We start from the raw sequence: 19,893 nt of genomic DNA, 5'->3' as shown, positions 1-19,893 counted from the left end.
TGCTAAAATCCTCACAATCAGAGAAATGCCTTGCTTCTTTAACACTCAAATACAGAGACACAACTATTTTCACCTAGTGGCCCTGATTCTATTCCTACTGGATCAAAACCTTAATTAGTGCCAGAAGTGAACTCCTCAGAGAAAAGTGGTTGAGATTAAATGTTTGCCAACAGCCTTGTTAAAAATGTCCAGGCCATCCAGTTTCAAATGCAACTGCTTATTATGCTTCCCTCTCCCCCTCCATTTTATCTTCCATAATGAGTATTTCTGCACTGGAAAAGTCCTCAAGCACGCATCCTTTTTTTTTTTAATATTTGTTTTTACTCACTGCAGTGTAACTCAAGCAAAAACTGCAGCATGTACACGCACACCAGCTCACCACCTCCTGACCTTTGGGACAGGTGGCTGAGCAGCACAGGCTCGGGAATGCTCTGCTTGGAGTGTCTGCTGCCATTCCAGAGCTGTCCACACACAGGCAGGCACACAAACTGCCCAGTCAATACTGCAGAGTGCTGCATCTCTTCACTCCAGGGTAGCAGAGCACGTTACACCTGTTTCAGGCCTGTCACGTGTGAGAACCCATCAGGGAATCCCACCAGAGATCCGTGTCAAAAATTACGCTCTCTTCTTATTTCTTGCTAGTCTGACTTGCCCAACTGTTTGGAAAATGATGGCGATGCTTTTGCATGTTTTGCCTTCATGAACATTTCTTCCACGAGCTTTCCATCGCTGGCACAGACTCACAGCAGGTATGTCACTAATGCATTGTCCACTTTCTCATCTTGCCAGATCTATGATTTTGTACTCCCTCACATCACCATCATCCTCCAGTGAAACGCTTGGGGGACAAGTGCTGAAGAAGGGCAGCCTTACTGTTCAGTGCCTGAATTCCAAATGTTAGTGAAGTACTTTCTGAAGCAGGAATAACAGAGAACTGAAGAGTTTTTGGCAAAAGTCACTTTCAGTGACTCCTTTCCCCTTCCCAACGTCGTGGCCCCGAGGCAAGCCAGCACTTCAGGTTTCACATCCACATCAAAGCTGTACGTGGTACAGCCTGCACACGGATTTTAGCAGTTCCAGTCTTCGAGATCCTTCTCAATTTCATAAACTCTTTACTTGCTTCCACGCCACTGCAGGCACTCAGCACAAACTCCAGCAGTCCTCATCCCTCCTCAGCAGGCTGGGGGATGGCCCAGGGAGGACTCTAGGCAGAGCTCACCTGCCCACCGTGCTCATGGCTACAAGGGGAGCTTTCAGCATTTGTTTTCTCCACCAGTGCTCCCAGGTACGATGCTGCTTTTGTGGCCCAGGAACTTTAGGAAGCATGGCTACTCCCAGAAGAAGCCAAAACCATGATTAGAAGTTACTCTTCATTCTTTTTATTACAATTTCATGGCTATCTTTATCTAAACACATTAGGTCTTCAGTTAATGTGGCAGAAGTCCACTCTAGTAACTCTCATATCTTCACCTGTATGCATTGTATAGACTTGTCATCCACCTCTAAGTCATTTATCCATTTCACTTAGTTTTAGCAAATAGTGATCATTACAGCTAAAGAACCATTTCCCAGAGGCCCTGTAACTGCACAATTAATGTGTATGACAACTCATGGCTTAAAACTACCACCTTCCATTAAGCAAAGCATTCTCTAATACACTGCTGTGCTCTCAGACTGAACAGTTATTCTGTAAAACAGACCTCAGAATGAATCCCACAGAGAAGATAAAATGCCATATCTCTGCCTGATCCTCAACTACGACAGGCAGCGTGAAAATTAAAACTGTGAGGTTTTTTTTGTTTTGATATGGAAGAATTCACAGGCTTGCTGAAATGCATGACCTAAAGTGATTAACTACAACCTTCCACTCTCCCTCAAGCTTTCCTGCCTATCAACACAGAAAACCCAGAAGACACAGACACAGCTGTACCTCACGGGTCAAAACACATTAAATACACTTTTTCTTACTGTTAGCATTCTACTCCCTACCTCATTTTTTTCCTTCATGTATTACAGAAATCAAAATCCCTCAGAGCTGCTAACCAGATCAATCTATCCAAAACTCAGCAAGCCACGGCATGTAATTTGACAGGTACAGCAGCTGAGGGTCAGGCAGCATGAACAGCACCACAGACAAATCAAACCCTTCCTCCCCGAGAAGGCCACAGGTAGTGTGACACACAGACCAGCACCCAGACAAAAGCAGGACTCAGCCACCTCCAGCAGGCAGGACCCTGACTCCAGGGAATCCTACGGACAAAGAAACGCTCTCTCAAGGGCCCAGCTGAAAGGGTTACTTTCCCCTCCAGGGAATCAACATCCTATTTGCATCAAGAAATGATTCAGCCGTCTGTTCCTGAGATGGACAAGTGGAACAGAGAGTGCTTAAACCAAGCTAGAGAACCTCTAACAATTCCAGTGCAGTGAGCCTATACAAATTCACAGATGTATTATCAGTGATGTATTATCATTGAATTTTCTTATCCTGAAGAACACTGTTTTAAATTACGATGGCAGAGAGGGAAAAGGAGGGTTAAGAAAGACACAACCACATCCTAGTTGGAGGAGAAGCTCTACCCTGCCACCACCTGAATTTACAGGGTTTCCTGAGGCTTACAATGTTGATGAAGGAGGTTACCAAGGAAAGCACCTATAAATTACAGCACTCTACATGATCTCTATTTATTTAAATCTAGTCTGCAACAGCTTTGTCCTGCAACACCCAATGACACTCGAAACTAAAGAATAATATTTGAAATATTTTTGCACAGAGTTGTAAGCCCATTACAATTACTAAGATTACAGCCATGAGGACTTCATGTTTAAGATAACATTTAGAGTGAAAAACTACAGTTATTTCTCTGGTATGTCCAGCAACAAAATCAAAGAGAAAGCCAGGGAACGCGGTATGGGAAACGCAAACATTTAACAAAAGCACAATAGCAAAGCTTTCTCTTTTAAAAGCACTATTTCTAGCTGTTCATGTCACAGAGCTCCCTAGATTTATTGAGCAGGACGAGAAGGTCAAAGAACACAATGGCTCGCTTTTTTGGGTGTTTCATCAGTTAACACAACAGAGACAAAAGCAGAATGCCTCTCGATCGCTCTGCTAGGAAGAGCCGCTCAGCTCCTGCTCTCAGTTCCCAGCCGAAAACAAACCCGCAAGTAAACAAGCCCTTCCACGCTGACAGCTCTGCCCACGCCGCCGGACCCGCGGGGGAAGGACGCAAGTTTCGCACTAACCTGTTTGAGTTCCGCAGGCATTTATGCGAGGGGCCGGGGCCGGGGCCGCCGTCCTGAGCCGGGCACGCTCCGGCCGAGCCGCTCCCCCTCAGCCTCCCCTCACAGCCCGGCCGAGCCGCTCCCCTCAGCCTCCCCTCACAGCCCGGCCGAGCCGCTCCCCTCAGCCTCCCCTCACAGCCCGGCCGAGCCGCTCCCCCTCAGCCTCCCCTCACAGCCCGGCCGAGCCGCTCCCCTCAGCCTCCCCTCACAGCCCGGCCGAGCCGCTCCCCTCAGCCTCCCCTCACAGCCCGGCCGAGCCGCTCCCCTCAGCACAGCAGCGGCACCGCAGCCCCCCGGCAGCGTCCGCCCGGACCGAGCCCATGCAGGGGCGAAGCGCCGCTCCACCGGCAGGCAGCGAGGGCGGGCCGGCAGCGCCGCGGCTCCCGCAGGGCTCGGTCCCCGCCGCTCTCACATGGCTCTGCCGCCGCGGCCGCGGCGCCGGGAGGCTCCGTGCGGGGGGCGGCACTGACGGGCGGGCAGCACTGACGGGCGGCCGCAGCCGGAGCGGGCCGGGCGGGTCTGGGGCGGCCACGCCCGGCGCTGTGGGAGCGGGGCTGAGCCCGCCGAGCAGCCCCTCAGCCTGCCCGAGCCCCTCTCCCTGCCCGAGCCCCTCAGCCTGCCCGAGCCCCTCTCCCTGCCCGAGGAGCAGCCCCTCAGCCTGCCCGAGCCCCTCGCCCTGCCCCGTTGGCACGGAGCGGCTGCGCGCCCGGAGCCCCCCGGGGGTTCCCCGCTTGCCGCCGCCGCCCCCGCCGGATCACAGAGACAAAGAGGGAGAGCGCCCGTTCCCAGCCGCTCTGGGAGCGGGAACCTGCGGGGAGCCCTTCCCACAGCGCCGGCACGGCATCTCGGCGAGCTCTGATGAGAAGGCACAAGAAAGGAAACCCTCGCGCTTGCTTACTTTTTGCACTTCACTTCGAGATTAATGGCATCCCTAATGCACCGACACCAGAGAACGACGATCTTCCATCACTGTCTCCTCCCTTTTCCATGTGGCGACGCTTAGAGCTCAAAGTACAACTGGCCTCATTTTTTAAAACCATTCACCTGCCCACAAACCTGCCCCACGTTCATTAGGAGATTCTCTGGATAAATTATTGAATACCAAAACGAACGCCAGATGTGCTAAACCTTGCATCCACCACGCTCTGCAACAAAAACTGGGACTTCGCAGCGTGGTTCAACGTGGTTTCCCCACAGCCACCTATTTCTAGCAAATTGGAAGTACCTGTTTTTTACCATTCAGCCTTTGAACAGGCAGCCAGGCTCCAAATCTCCAGAGACTCAGGCTGGGAGGTGTGAACCGACCTTAACCATTTCCCCTGGAGCCACACAGGAGGACACGCTCACCCAGCACTGGAACTAAAGCCTTGCCCTTCCCTGTAAGCAGCTGGCCAGGTCTGGGAGGCAGCAAAGTCCTCTCCCAGTGCTAAAAAAACCAGCACTTCTTGTAGGCACCAGCCAAGGGGCAATGGCTGTTTTTCCTCTTCCATACCAGGTTCCTGCAGCAAACCAGAAAGTGAATCCAGCACTGCAACAGCTGGTGGCTGGACAATGGTAATTAGGGACTAAAAGATACTGGCATCAAATTAGAGACTATCCCCGGAAAACAGGCAGAGCCAGAGACAGTGAGACCAGCTATAAAGCAGAAAGGAAGGTACATTACAATTTAATCTTCTTTAATTAGTAGAATAGGCACCTTAGCACAAAAGGGTCTTTTCATCCCAAGCTTCAGGTTCCCTGAAATTTTAAAACATACTTCCAGTGTCACTGTAACTCTCACTTGCTATCAGTCCTGCAGGATCAACCCGAAAAATGCAGAATCTCCTATACAAACATTTACGACCAGAAGAAACGTTTCAGACTCATTTAATTGTAATTTCAGCCTTGCTGCTACTGCCAATGTCAGCATTCCAGCTGAACACTAGAGCTAAGGCTTTGTGTTGTAGGGGCAAAGAACAGGGCACAACTACATCACCCAACTCATCCTGATTTGTTTAAAAAGAAATGCCATATAGTTTGACAAGGGCAATGGGAGGTGTTCCACAAGGTTTAGCTAAAGTGAAGTTATTTGCTTCACTGGAGGGAAGAGGCGTTCTCTATCTACGGGGGAACAATTCAGAGGCAACCAGGAGTGGCCATTAATAAAATACCCCAAGGCCTCAGCAAAAGGAACGTGGTTTCTCTGAGTCTCCTGTACTTTTGTACAGCGCTCCCCCGCCCCTTCTCCTTGTCCAACTTTTCTTCAGTTAACACACTAAAATAGCTCCACTTTTGTTGAGGCCGTGCTGGCACAGAGCAGCACCATTCAATTTAGGCATGAACCTGGCCCTGGGCCAGACCTTGATCCGCTCTCAAAGCCTATATCCATCCACAGGGCACCAAGGAGCTGCTCCTGCATGCAGAGCACCCAGCTGAAAGCCCTCCTGCACGGACTGGCCAATTCCTACCCACGGAAGAAGTCTCTCATGCTGTAAACCCACAGATACTCGTGCGAGACACGAAAGATTAGCACTGCTGAATTTCTGAGTCCTACCTTCTGGAGTCAGGTTATTATTTAAAAACATTTTCCTTTCAAAAATATAACAGATGCTTGTAAGCCTTTTGGTTATAAATTAATTTTGAGAATGTTTTGACTCAAAGCTAAAAGATTTTATTTTTTTTTAAAGGGCAAATTAAATCTTAAGTCTCCTCTTTAGCCTCTTGCAATATTTTACCAGCTCATTTAATTCTGAATGCTGAGATTTGGCAATGCTGAAGTCAAAGAACTAATTACCTAAATAAGAGTTATGGATTAGATCCCTAAGGTTATACTGAACTCCCAAATTTTGGCAACAAACACTCTATCCATTAGTATCAGACTGCTGACTGCATCGCAACCTCCCCCTCTTTTTTTTAATGAACCTTAAATTCTTAATCTGTCACATTTTTTCCAGCTGCAAAAGTAGTGAAAACCTTCTTTCTTCTCTCTGAGAAATTAAAAATTTATAAATAGAAAGGGATTTAATTCTTTGGAAGATGGAGTAGTGTAGTATCTGGGCCAAGCTCTCTTTTCTTATTTTCTCCCATTACCCTTTAAAAATTCCCCATCACTAGTGCTGCTCTCTAGAGTGATCTGCTCTCAGAGGCAGTAAAAAGGAAATGGTTTACAGCTCTGCCTGGGATCATAACATATGGCCTCAGTGATATGTAACTTCCATAAACCCACCAGAGCAAGGAGGCACGAGATGAATCAGGAATCCCAGTAACCGTCCAGGCAAGAGCATCACCACCACCCACGGCAATTCTGGACTCAGACAGGGCCCTGAGGATATTTTACTGTCCTCCTGTGACCTCCCTGCAGCAAACAAACACAGTAAGTGGGAGAACCACAGCCCAGCAGACAGTGGTGTGTCGGTGTGCCCCACCACGGTGATTTTAATCCAGACAAACGCAAACACAACATTCTATCTCCAGGATGCATTTGAAATCTTGTCCTGTTGGCATTTCCATCATTTTACATGTACTTGAAAAGTTAGAGTAGCCCTTGCAGAGCGGCTGTAGTGGCTCCAGAATGGTTGTGTGGCTCCAGTGGGACACATCCATCCCCAGAGCTCCAACACCTCCCTGAACGTGGCTTTGACAATCTGCTTCCTTCCACACTGCAAGGTTAGAGATGGAGACAAAGCCAGATCACCTCAGCTGCTTTACAGAAATATCTGGAGGATGATTTTAGGTGTCATCCTTATTTAAGAATCCAGCATTAAAGAAGAGGTCTAAAGGATCACAAGGCCTAAGAACAATGCAGCAAGGAGGAAGCAGACACTTGCTGCAGGTCAACACCATCAGGCATCTCAGTGAGTTCAGGGCATTTTAATTTGTATACAAACACAGCCTCCATCTTGCTACATCTAATATCAGTCAACTCCATTTCATCCAAGTTGTCATATGACAGGCTGAGAACAAGGGCAGCCTGGTGACAGCACTGCTTACATTAGAAATAAAGGACAGTGTCACTGCATATAGGTCGCAGCTGAATGAATGACCTATGTTTCTACCCAGCAGCTTCCTTTAGATAAGAATCAACTGCCTTTTAAGGGGATAAAAATAAAAAAATCTCCTCCAGTTCATGGGAAAAAAAAATTAAATTACCATGGCATTTATATCACAATGACAACAAGGAAAACAAATCAAGTTTAGGGTTGGTGCTGTGACCATTAATTTCATGCTGTAGTTATTGGAAAGGAAAACGAAGACTCAGATGCAGGAAAGACAGATCCACTATTAACTATTTTTTATTTCTTCGATTTTGTTTCGGTTTTTCGATTTTCTGGATGATTTGTGCTGCATTTCAAGCAGCACATTACAAACATGTGCTCAGAGGTACCAGCTTAACACGTCATTCTCTCCTCCAGAAGGCAAAAATGTGGTTTGCCATGATGGACTGGACTGATAGCTGTCTGCAAAATCTACCCATCTTCATGGTAATTACTGTCCCCCTTAAACCAAAACCTCAAGCTGTTTTGCAGTTCCTTCTGAAGAGAGCATTAAGGTCTCTGTGCAGGAAATTTATTCCAGAGCAAGTTTCCCGTATTTTAAATAGTTACATATGAAAATAAGACTGCAAAAGGAAGACAAAAAGGAAGAAGAGCTAATCAAGATGGGTTAGAAACACAGACACCATAGTTCTTTTCCATCTTTACACTATTCTAAAAATACCACTCCACCAAAATTTTAGACTAAGGCCCTAAAATGAACTCTGACAGTATTCTCCAGCACTTCCCAGTCACCACAACTGTGGTTACAAACCCCTCTCTTCAGCTGCTAATTAGGGAGGTTAAAAAAGGAAGCGGTTGTTAGGGTTTTTGTCTGGTTGGTCTGTGGGGGTTTGCTGGTTTGTTTGTTTGGGGTTTTTATATTTATACAGAGATTAAACCATGACATTTATTTAAATCAAAGGCTTTAATTATAGTTGGCACAGCCTCAGGCTGCCCATGGCCATCTTTGGCCACTCTGTTCCCAGTCACACTGATGACTCCAGTGAATTGCTCCACACTGGAGACAAAGTGAGCGAGAACATCATTTGAACCATCAACAAGGTGGCCCAAACTAGCAAAAGATGGAGTAATTTATCGATGTCATCAGAACCAACGTTCACTGTGGGCTCTTTCAGCATTCACAGGAGCCCACAGACACTGCAGACAGCTGAGATGGAGCGAGAGGGAAGTTTGGGTTTCCAAGCCAGGTAGGAAGCCCAAAGGGCTCGGGGGAAGAGGAAATTGGCTGCTGGGGAAAGTTTGTGCAAAGCATTCCTGCAGCCACACGTGGCTCTGCCAGGGCAGGGATGAGATGGAGCAGCTCCTGGGCAATGCCCTGCGGGGATGAAGCTCTGCCTCCTCTGTGGGCACAGATCAAGGCCTGTTTTAGGAACAAAATCTGTTCATAGAACTAGGAGAGACGGTGCAAAAAGATTTTGTGATGGTTTAAAATCTTTCTTCCTGAACATCACAGCTAAGCTGATACAGTCGTGTGCTTGGGAACTAAAAATCTTGAAAAGCCAGGACAATTAATCATGTTCTGCTGCCTGAGCTGAGGAACAAACAGGCAGCAGGACATGAAAATAAATCACAAGTTTAATGTAAGATGACTCATGTCAATTATCAAGATGCAAATGTGGTAAATGGGACTAGAAAGTTGGTTTAAAAAAAAAAAATCCTGTTAAACTTGATACTATTCTTTAATGTTTCCATTTTAATGTTCCAAGACATTTTTAGTAATTCCTTGCTCTTACCCTTACCAGTGTTGTAGCACTCAGAGATGTCATGCAAAGAACAACCTGGATGCCTTTTTACATAACGAGGAACACACAGCAAGCAGAGTTTAATTTTAATGTGTTTCTCTTGTATGTTCTTCTAGAAGAAAACACAGCTCTATTAGTAAAGCAATGTAAAATCCTAGAAAATATCATGAAATAGTGAATTTGTCATTCAATTTAAATGTTTTTACTTTAAACCTGTCAGAGCTCTAGGCCAGAAAGGTTAACAGTTGTGAAAAATCATTCTTTCACAAGTCCTGGCAAACAAAATAAGAAAATTCTTGCCTTTCAGTTGCTTCCAAAACCTCATTCAATAAAAATTTGCACAAAACAAAAGGAGTTGAAACTCTCAAGGCAAATAAAACTGCAAAAATACTTGAGATGCTTCGGGTCAATGTGGTCACTGCTTTGCATTGTTCTAATCACCAGTGCAAGGCGGTTGCTGTCCTGCTCTCAAACATTAGATGGCACTTTGGAATTTAGCAGTTCCCATAGGAAGTTGCAGAGCACACAGTTGAGAGATGAAGCAGCGCCCAGCCTCTAGTGCAGCAGCTCAAATCTCAGCTGATGCTGACACTGCTGCTCGTATTCCCACTCACTTGTATCCATGTTCTTACCATCTAAGGCCTTAAACAAAGACAGAAGAAAACCACAGGGGAGAGACTGTTCAAGAACCAGAAGCACCAGCCAATGTGATTTCTCACAGCAGCACCACCCGAGGCCATCTGCAGAGCCTCCCATGTGATATGGACCACGAGGCCTGCTGCACAAACTCTTCTTTTTCTGTTAGCCTCGTGCTATGGAATTCCTCCTGCAATCCAGGAAGCAGGTTCTAGGATTTCCATTGGAATTTGGGTCATCTCAGCAGACAGGCAGACAGCAGGAGCTCCCTGAGCTCCCAGGAGCGCAGCAATGCCACGCTGTCACCTGGTAAAGTCTATCTGACACCTGTGGAATTCCCAGGGAGCTCCTCCTCTGGCTCAGTCCTGGAGCCAACTGCAGTACACCAGCCCCTTGCTTCCCGTTTCCACTGGTGCTGAGCTGGCCCCAGGAGCTCCTGACTGGCTGAAAGGCAGGAGCTGATGCTTTCACAGAGGTGGGAACACGTCCATGAAAAAGGCAGCAAAAGCTGCAGCCTGCAAGCTCAAAGCAGTTCTGATCATGTCCAGCACAGCAGAGGCCAGGGACGGGATCAGACCTCAGGCAAGGGGAACACATCCCCCTCAAAAGCAGCTGAGTAACAGCTCCTGCTCCAGGGCCCAACTGCTGGATTCCTAAGGACTGCAAGGATCTCAGCTCACACGGAATTCTGATCGAATAACTCATTCTCCCATGGGAATCATATTCCCAGATCTCCCCTCTCCTCCCCCCTGGAACCCCTGAAGGGTTGCACACACGCAGAAGCTGAAACCCGACCCAGGTCTCTCCTAGAAACTCAGTAAGAGCACTGCCAGGGCCTGAATTTGCAGGATCAGGCTGAGGGCAGAGCCGTGGGAGGAACTGCCAGGGACCTGCAGGGCAGAGACCTCGAGAGCCCCAGGACAGGTGAAGGTGAGGGAGCTGAGCAGGGGCAGCAGCAGCTGAAGAACAGAGAGGACACCCGACCACGCTGCCCCCTCACGCACAGTGGCTGAACAGGATGATGCTCAGAACTCAGCCAGTCCTCACAAACAGCTCCAGAGAGCTGCTGGGCCTGAGCAATCCTTCCAGACAGCAGAGCAGGGAGTGCCTTTTGCTGGGTGTGCTCTTCACAATGAAATGCAATACATAATGCTAAAGATAAAATGATATGTTCTGTGTAAGACTGAATGTACGGCTTTCGTCTTTCATTTAAACACTATATAATTAATTCTACTAAGTCAAGGAGGAATTTGGCCCTCAGTATATTTAATGAAAATTCATACAAATAACCTTACATTAATTCTTAACTGTGCATATTTAGCTATTCAACCATTTTATTTCATATACAAGCTCCTCTGAAAACCTCAATGCTAATTATTTATGAACTAAAGCTCCCCTCACCCAGTGGCAACGAGCTGAGTGTACACAGATCCAGTCTGGGGTCACTTACAGGGCTGTTTCTCCATAAGAGTCACGTAGACTCCAGTAACTTAAAACGCTTTTATTAAGTTTTCTTGGAAGTGGTTGGACCTTAAGCCATTACACTGCAGAGAACTCATGCTTCATCAGTTTTGTGGATAAGGAATTTCATTCTGAAGCTATTAATCAGGCACTTTGCACAAAGTCATTCAGAAAAAGTGAAGGTGAACTTGTCCTTTTCCTGTAAAAAACGGGTAAGCACAACTCCCCTCTCCCAGCCCAGCTGCTGATCAGAGGACAACAACCTACAGCTCCTACCAGCCATGTCAGACTATCAGCCTAACCGGGGCAGGCTGCTTCTTTCACATGAAGTGCCCAGCTCTGGCATCTACACGTCCAACACCACGGCAGCTGCTCCCAGGAAAACAGAGCTCCCAGGAGAGAACAGAACGCAGAGCCTGCCTGAACACAGCTCAGCGGGACTGTAAAACAGTCTGGGATAACTGGGAAACAACTGGGAGAATCCCCACAGCCCAGAGTTCCTGAACTGAACAGTGTTTTCTCAGGAAGCAGAGCTTCACAAACGGCACCATTGCTTCTGCATGACTTACCTTGTGTGGCAGAGGGATCTGCCAGCTGAGGTAATTTAGAGACATTAAATAGTTTATCATTGCACATTTAAACAGTTAAAGAACGCCTATCAAGCAAGGCAGTATTTGGAAATCTAAAGCTGCCCACAAAGCCGGTTTGCATCATTAAAATGAAGTCTATCAACTCACTACACACAAGAAACAAATTATGAAGCCCTCCCTCCACAAACAATAAGGCTTCGCAGGAGGGAAATTCCTGCTTTTCATGCTGCTCCCTCTATTCAAAGTCCAACTGTTTCTAATGGAAATTTTGTTTGCTATGGAGATTATGATTCAGCCTTCTTTCTCAGGCACCAGCACATCACCATTCTCACAACAAGCGCACAGACTTGGAGCAGGGCGCAAAGATCTCTCTTTAGGGTTTACACTCAGTCATGCACGTGGTTTTCAAAGCATCCCACGAGCTAAGCAGAGGAAGTAAAAGCAACTTGTGAGCCAAGGCTCTGAAGCCTGAGCTACTCAATGAGTGGATGAAGCATCACAGCTCCAGGGACTGAGGAGACAAGCCGGGACTGCCCCGCTGCCCACACCCCCGAACCAGGAGTCGCTCCCGGGGAGCTGCGGCCGGGGGCGAGGGAGCAGCCCGTTACCTGCAGGACGAGCTGCTGCCAGGCGGTCGCCAGGGGCTGGCCATTGCCAATGTTGCAGATGCTGACTCTGTCTGCGGGCTGGCTGGCGCGCTCCAGCTGCAGGGACACATTGCGCCGCTCCTCCTCCAGCGCGCGGGTGAGCCGCTCGAAGCGAGCCTCCTGCTCCTTAACCGACGCCAAAATGCTGGCAGCAGACCTGATATCATAGTCATCCATGGCTGCTGGCAACGCTCCTGCCTGTTAACTGACCGGGGCAAACGGACAGGGGGCAGGCAGAGGGTGGGGAGGGCACAGGTCAGGGGTTAAAAATAAAAATGCACAGCGTTAGTCACCCTACCGAAATATCGTTCACTCTAAGAAGCAAACTGCAGCGGTCTTTGAAAAGCAGCCATCTCTCCATCCATCAGCTTGACTTTAAATTAAGAATAATTAATCTAAGACTTCCCTTTTCAAAAAATAAAAAAAAACCCCACATGCTCACTTTGGAGAGAATTTATATTTAATTCCTTTGATCTTTTTGCTAAAATTGCTCTGACAAGGGTTTTCATCCCTCTCCCAGAGCTAATTTCACTGTGCAAATAATAATGAACTTAAAAGAAATATATAAAAAAAGATAGGGCTTTGGAGGGAATGAGGAACATTCTCACTACAGACACCTGGAATTTCTGTCTTTACCAGCATAAGTGAGAAGATTACCATTTTTGAGGACAGAAACGTCATGGTACAAGAAAACACTCGTCTCCATTTTTCCCACCCCCCTGCCCAAACTTAACAGACAGTAGCTGAAAATAGTTTTCATTTTTAAATTATAGCAGCACACTGTAATATGGAAAACATTTTTAAATGCAGAGTGTGCAATTGCAGTTGAAATGTGCTTGATGATTTCAGCCAATGAAACAGCCCTTCATGCAGCTGCTCGCTAATAATGCAAATGGAAAAGCCAAAATCAAACATCTTCCATGGAAAACACGCAGGGCTGCTTGTCTCTCAAAGCAGAGAAAAGGGCTCAGGAACCAGCTATGTGGGATATATCTTCTGCCTTGTGTCTCCTCCAGCAGGGTTATGAAGTACCCCATGTCAGCCCCCATCTCCAGCTGCATGGTGCATGCAGTAAAAACCCCACTGATCCACAGGTCTGGGACGTGAACATCATTTCAACCTCTTCCTCAGAGGATGAAATCAGCAGCACAGTTTAAGCATAAATGATGGTTTCACCAGAACCCTTTCACTGAAAAAGTAACCAGTTTACTACTGGACTAAAGCACCTCTGAGATGAGCAGAGGCAGAACTCCTGTAATTCAAGAACTGTTCATATTCTGTGCTGAGAGTGAAGTCCTGAGAAATTGTCCCTTGATGTGCTGCCAAAGATTCTTTGCTTTCCATCTATCAGCAAGGATTTCCATGAGGACAGATAGTTCCAAGCCCTGGTTTCCTGATGCTCTGCAATTCATCGTTCAGTGCCCTCAGATGATGCACACACTCCTGACTGATCCATTTCCCATCAGTGTTACATTTATCAGGTCCCTCTCCTGTGCAGATTCTTTGGTAGGGACTGACAACGTGGTCAGGTACTGGTATGTTCCCAAAGGAGGAGTATTAGTAGGTATTAAGCTGCACATTTCCACAGTTTGTTGGAAGATCCTAAGCAGGCCCGAGGTCTCCTTTCTTTTGTCATACATGGCTGAAATCATTCAAGGGCCCCAAAGATACTGGGGCAGAAGGAACAGACCCCAACCCAATGACATACACCTTGACTTGATGGGAAATAACCTGCCAGTAGCTGTGTGCCCATTGGCAGCTCTTCCAGAGTTGCTAAAGGAATCAGGGTGAGTAGAAAATCACGTTGGGAACAGTGTAAGGATTACCATGTATTAATCTGTTCACACAGAACCATGACCTGAGCCTTTCATTTTGCAGACCAGGAGGCAGAAGTGACTTTTCTCATTTGTTCATTGATTTTAGTTCTATTTAGATTCTGAAAGAAAACCAAAAACCACCAAAGGGTTCTCCAGATGTCACAAATTAGTCAAATATAGACCAAGATGTCAGCTTCTGAGACCTTCCACTAGATTATTAAGAGCCTGTAAAGCCTTCAGAGATCCCACTGTTTTCTGCAAAGGAGAGTCACAACCATCCAAAAGGACAGCAGGATTCCCAGGATGTCTCACCTGCTCCATCCCAGTGTGATTAGCCCTGGCACAGCTACCCATGAACACAGCCAGACCTTCTGGGCCTCAGCTGGCTCGTGTGCAGCCAACTTGCACATTTCTGCTCTCGTGCCTCCCTGCTTGCACAGATGGAGGCAGCTCTGTCCCACGAGTGCAGATATGGTCACTGACTCCTGGGAGTGGGAAAGAACTGGGATTGCCCACACACACTCACTGACTCCTGGGAGTGGGAAAGAACCGGCACTGCCCAGCCCCAGGCACTGCCCTAATCTGGGAAGAACACACATGGGGGGCATTTCTAACTCTACATTCCTAGAGAGCCCCTGGGTTACCAATCATCAGTGCCCTCCTGCAGGAGCACAGGAACACACTGCTACACATCCCAGTGCAGCTCAGACAAGGGGATGCTCCAGGCCCAAGGAAAGAGCCTGGAGGGGTCAGGGACTGACAACAATGGACACAGCTCCTCAGAGGGGCTGCAGAGCAGAGCACAGGTTCCTCAGCCACACCTGGAGGGGTCAGGGACTGACAGTGGACACAGCTCCTCAGAGGTGCTGCAGAGCAGAGCACAGGTTCCTCAGCCACACCTGGAAGTGGCCCATCTTCCAGGGAATTCACTGTCTGCAGCTAAAAGTGCTTTTTCTCACGTGAAACCATGTGAGGAACAACAGAGAAGTCACCTTTTGGGAGTCCCAAGGCTGGATGTTTCCGTGGACTGAGTTCAAGAAGTGAATCCAGTGGGGACGACAAGATGTAACCTACAGCAGCTAAATTTAAAACAAGCAGGTTCCCTTCAGAATATATAATGCAAGAATCTGTTCTAAGGAAAAGCATTACCAGTAGGGCATGAAAAATCTAGAAGTCCCTCTTTGGAGCAGTTACAGCTTTAATAATAAAAAATCAGAGCTGATGACTGAGCTGATGTATCAACTTGCAAGTCACATTCTGAGAACGTGACAAAGATTCCATTCATAAAATCCTTAATGAGATATAAGACCTTGATGCCACACAAGAGAAGGTAGAAAATTTGGGTTCTATAAATGGTACAAATCTCTAGAGATCTCTCCATGCAGAAAATATAGTGTTAACCTCCTTACAACCATAAATATTGTCCTTCTCTTCTCTGTGCAAAGAAAGACACAGGCAGGAAATAAACTGTATAAATTTTCAGATGTACAATTAGTGACCATAAAAATCCTAATTGCTATGCAGAAACAGCAGCAGGACCAGTAACTGCCTTTTAAGAACTGTTGGACAAAGAAAGACTTCTGCATTTCAAATGTTTTATTAGCAGATAAATACTTGCTTGCTGTTGATTGCACTCCTAATTATTTACCCAGGGTTTCAACAATTTACATTATCAGCAGTCTAGACCAGAGGAGAAAAATACAAGCACTGACTCACGAGTCAGTTACTGGGGCTGCCACTTGCAATTTGCTCCCATCTGTAAATAAATTAAAGTGCCTCGAAAAGGGTATCAATAAAGGAAAATATTAGACCTCTAGCAGCCAGGTAAAGATTATTCCTTGGGCTCCATTTCTAAACACAGCAAAGAGCTGCCTCCAGAGTGTCAAAGGCTACGCTGACAGCAGCAAATCTCTCTCCCCTACCTACGTGACTCTAAATACATTAGTGCTGCACTGGGGCTGGAGCAGAGGAAGAGGATCTGCTTGTTCTGACTGTTCCTATGGAAAAATGATGGACTGAAGGGCCTCTCCTGAGCCAGCACAGCTTGAGTGCCCAGTGAGGATGAAAATCCCCCCGTGCAAAGGGCCAGGAGTCCCAGCTCACACCCAGCCTGGGCCCTTGGGAACACGGCCGTGCCTGCGGTCACTTGGTACTGCCCCAAAAAGGAGTCAGTTCTGCACACCAAGTTTGCTAATAACAGTCAAGAGCTTGTGAAGAGCCCTTCAGATTAAGAGGGGTCAAGTTCTGTGAGATTTGAGTACCTAAATGCTAACAGCCCTGGAGAACCTCAACCCCCCTGCACTTGTCAGAGTGCTGTGCCTTCCTGAAGCACTCGGGGACTCGAGTGAGCCGAGTCTGGAGAGAGCAGCGTCCCCCAGGCAGCTCCAGAGCACCACAGGGGCTCCTCTCAGCAGGAGGGAAGGGCTCTCAGGGCACCCAGGGGACTCTGAGGGTCCAGCAGTCTGAATGCTGAGCAGGCTGTCCCACAGCCCAGCCCAAATTCACCTGGCCCTGCTGCAGGAGTGGCACTACAGGGAGCAGCAAAGCCTGGACAACCCCCAGCTGCAGCAGCCAAAGCACAAGGCCTGGGAGCATGCACGGGAACAGCAGCTGTGTGCTGCTGCAGGGAGGAAAACCAGCAGAAAAAAGCACAGATGGGGCTTAAGAGCATGTGTGGAACTGAGGCACAACAGGATGACATCTCCAGCCCTGGATGAGCAGCACAACGTGGCTGTTGCCCCCCATGCAGCACCAGAAAGCATGCAGAGAAAACTGAGCCATACACACCTACAGAGGTACCGGGGCCTGGGGGTTAGAGCTGCTGTGACATCACCCACTAAGCCTAGAACAGGACAGAGAGAGCAGGAGAGCAGCCCGAAGCACAACCAGCTACAAGAGAGAGGAAAGAGAAGACAGAGTTAGTTAATAAGGTATTATATCACAGCCTCTTCTGTACAGTCATCTCCCAAGTTCTGCTCACTATGTTATAGAAATTATTTATTACACTGTTTTCCTCCCCACTTGGAGGAAAAAGAAACAATATTCAGAGAAGCCAATCCTGAGACTCCTAAGGAAAAAAAAAACCCACCCTAGTTAATCTGATTTGTGATCAATGCTCATGTGTTTCTGTGAGATTTACTGCTGATGTCCTAAATCAGGAAAAGCTCTAGACTGGAACGAGGATGATTGAATGCTGCAAACTAGATACTGGAGCCAGACAATTTAAAACACAGAAACCCAACATGATGCTCTCAGAAATGAGAACTGTTATTCAGGCATGCAGCTTTAGGCCCCACGTCAGATGTCCAAGCTCCAAATGGCTCAAGATCATTGTCAGGAAGGGGACATTCATTTCTAGAAGATGCTCACTGCACAACAGCCTTACAGCCACCTTCTCTGTTCCACCTGCCTGTAAATCTGATCCTACACAAAACCAAGGGGAAAGAAGCTTTTGGGATATCAGGTCGTCTGTGTAGCTCTGTAAATCTCTGACCTCTTTTGTCTTGAAACATTGAGCACCAAAACCTCCCCGGGCCAGAGATTTACAGTTTTGTCCCTGTTTTTCTGGAGAATGCAGACAGCAGGGTCCCTGTGGCAAAGGCTGGATCTGGGGGGCAGCTCAGCCAGGCTTCAGCTGCTCCCACAGCAAAACTGCTGCACCCACACGGCACAGAGTGCAGGGCCAGGACAAACTCCTGCTGCTGGTTCCGCTGTTTGAGAGAGGAATGTTGGCCCAGCAGATTTTATGCTTCAGCAGGTACTGTCTGCCCTCCTGAAGCCAGCATAAACACCATTTCTTGTGCTTCAGCCAAATTACCAGAAATACAATCCCTTCTTTGCATGGATCCAACCTCAAAGGGCACGGTGCCATCATGCCAAAAAACCTCATTTTTTCTTAAACTAAACAGAAGTAAGTTCTGTGCTCAAAACTTACGAGATATAACAAAACTGCACAAAGATATGCCCAAAGATGAAAAAAGCCAGGAGGCAGAGTGAGAAAAAGATTAATTCTCAAGCAAATGACCAGAGGGAATAAATTAAGCACAATTTGGTTTCTGCAGACAAAAGAGTAACAACACCTTTGAAAAAGAGAATTTATATATATATGAAAAACACATCCCAGATAAACTGCTTCCCAGCCCTTACACCGAAATCTCTCCTGAGCCTGGGTCCTCCTGCTGCTCTGGCTGACTGAGCTCTAATTTGACCCTTAGGTGACAACCTCCACCAATGAACAGCAACGAGGAATTCACAAAGAAACCTATTGCAGTGCAGTTCTCTGGCAGGCACGGACAGACACGCTGGGCTGGTGTCAAAAGAACAACAGAAAAAGCTGCTCAGGGGGGTTTGTTCCTTTGGACAGAGGCAGTCTGGGAAACAAGGGTTAAACTTGGGAACCAACAAGAGCAGAGGAAATGGAGAAATGGTGAGAGGAGAAAGTCCCTGGGAAGGAACTTTGGGTCTCAGGGACACAGCAATGAACACTGCAGCTCACCAGCTGTTACTGCAGGGAAAATGGTGGATGTGCAACATTTGAGGGCTTACATCAGTCAGGAGCTTCATCTGATCATCCAGCAGGAATAATTCTGCAGAAATAAATAAATCCTGCACATGAATTTGCAGAATATCACACTATGATCTGGGTTTGGCAACATCAGCAAAAGAATCCAGACACACCTTTGTAGGCACAACACAGTTCCAACACTTCCCTCGCTGCAGGAGTGGCTCTGGGCAGCAGCACCACAGCATCTCTCATCATAATGGCTCCCAGTCAACTTAAACATTAATACTTTAATTAACCTCTTAGTTAAAAGCACTGAAATCATATCATATCATAGTACCCTAGAAAAGATACAGTTCTCAGGAAAAAAAGGACACAGAATTTTCTTGGCTCTAATACAATCTCTTAATCAGTGCACATTTCAATGACACCAGTCATCCTTCCACAGCTTCCCTTCGGTAGAGATTCCTCACTTCTGCAGTTTGATATCAGGAATTTGTCAGGTTTTCCTCCCAAGGTTTCCTGCACTGCTTTCAGGCTTGGTGACACAGTGTGTGCACAGCTTTAATGACACTGTAGCTGTGTTCCCCTAATAAGGTACATTTCAATTTCTATACTGTATTCCCAAATGGAAAGGAAAATAAATTAGAGCAATATAGAACACCTTTCTCACAACTGCATACATATAATGGCATAAATAATTCAGTTTAATGCTCTAAAGCTCGAATTGAAATATTTTTACAGGGGCAATTTTTAAAGTAAATGTTTTAGCCTATGATTACTTTTACCCAACAGAAAAAAAAAATCCATTTCTTCTTGAAATTTGTCATTTATAGACCAGAACAGTGCAGCAGCCCCTCTCCAAAGCAGAGTTCTTGGGCTGGGGCTCCAAAGGACTCATCTTCTCCATCACAGAGTGCTGTTATGCCACCCTTCCTTCAGAGATCAGTATTTGTGCTAATTAAGCATAAAACAGCACAGCAAAACGGCATCGTGTTCCTTCACACCTCCTGAGCGTCCACACCAGGGTTTAATGGGCACGTGAGAGTCTATAAACTCCTGCACTGTAAATTCTCTGGGTAAACAAACAATCCTCCTGTATTTCCAAGGGAGTGTCCAGGTGGAGCAGTTTTTATAAAAGCCCTGTAAATACCCCAACACCGCCCAAGGCAGAGAGGGGCGA

At 47.0% G+C, this 19,893-nt stretch overlaps 1 protein-coding gene across 4 annotated transcripts in view; it reads right to left on the bottom strand.

Annotated features, from left to right (window-relative positions):
* ARVCF (ARVCF delta catenin family member) overlaps nt 1-19,893 on the bottom strand; it is a 215,231-nt gene that overhangs the window by 115,707 nt on the left and 79,631 nt on the right. The window contains exons 5-6 of one of the 4 annotated variants that reach the window (XM_027892645.1): nt 16,997-17,098; nt 12,354-12,597 (exon numbers count right to left, since the gene is read on the bottom strand). The exons of 1 other annotated variant lie outside the window; for it this stretch is intronic. In XM_027892645.1, coding sequence (XP_027748446.1) covers nt 12,354-12,569 — 216 coding nt within the window. In that variant the 5' untranslated portion in view covers nt 12,570-12,597; nt 16,997-17,098. Of the gene's footprint in view, nt 1-3,243; nt 3,320-12,353; nt 12,598-16,996; nt 17,099-19,893 lie in introns of those variants that run through there. 2 more of the 4 variants (XM_027892648.1, XM_027892646.1) reach the window with 2 other exon arrangements.

The sequence above is a fragment of the Empidonax traillii genome, unplaced genomic scaffold (genome assembly GCF_003031625.1).
Source record: "Empidonax traillii isolate 1590-97213 ecotype Southwest subspecies unplaced genomic scaffold, ASM303162v1 scaffold361:size2146424, whole genome shotgun sequence".
Taxonomy (NCBI): domain Eukaryota; kingdom Metazoa; phylum Chordata; class Aves; order Passeriformes; family Tyrannidae; genus Empidonax; species Empidonax traillii.
The sequence above is the reverse complement of the archived record's forward strand: the minus strand, read 5'-3'. Positions and strand labels throughout refer to the sequence as shown.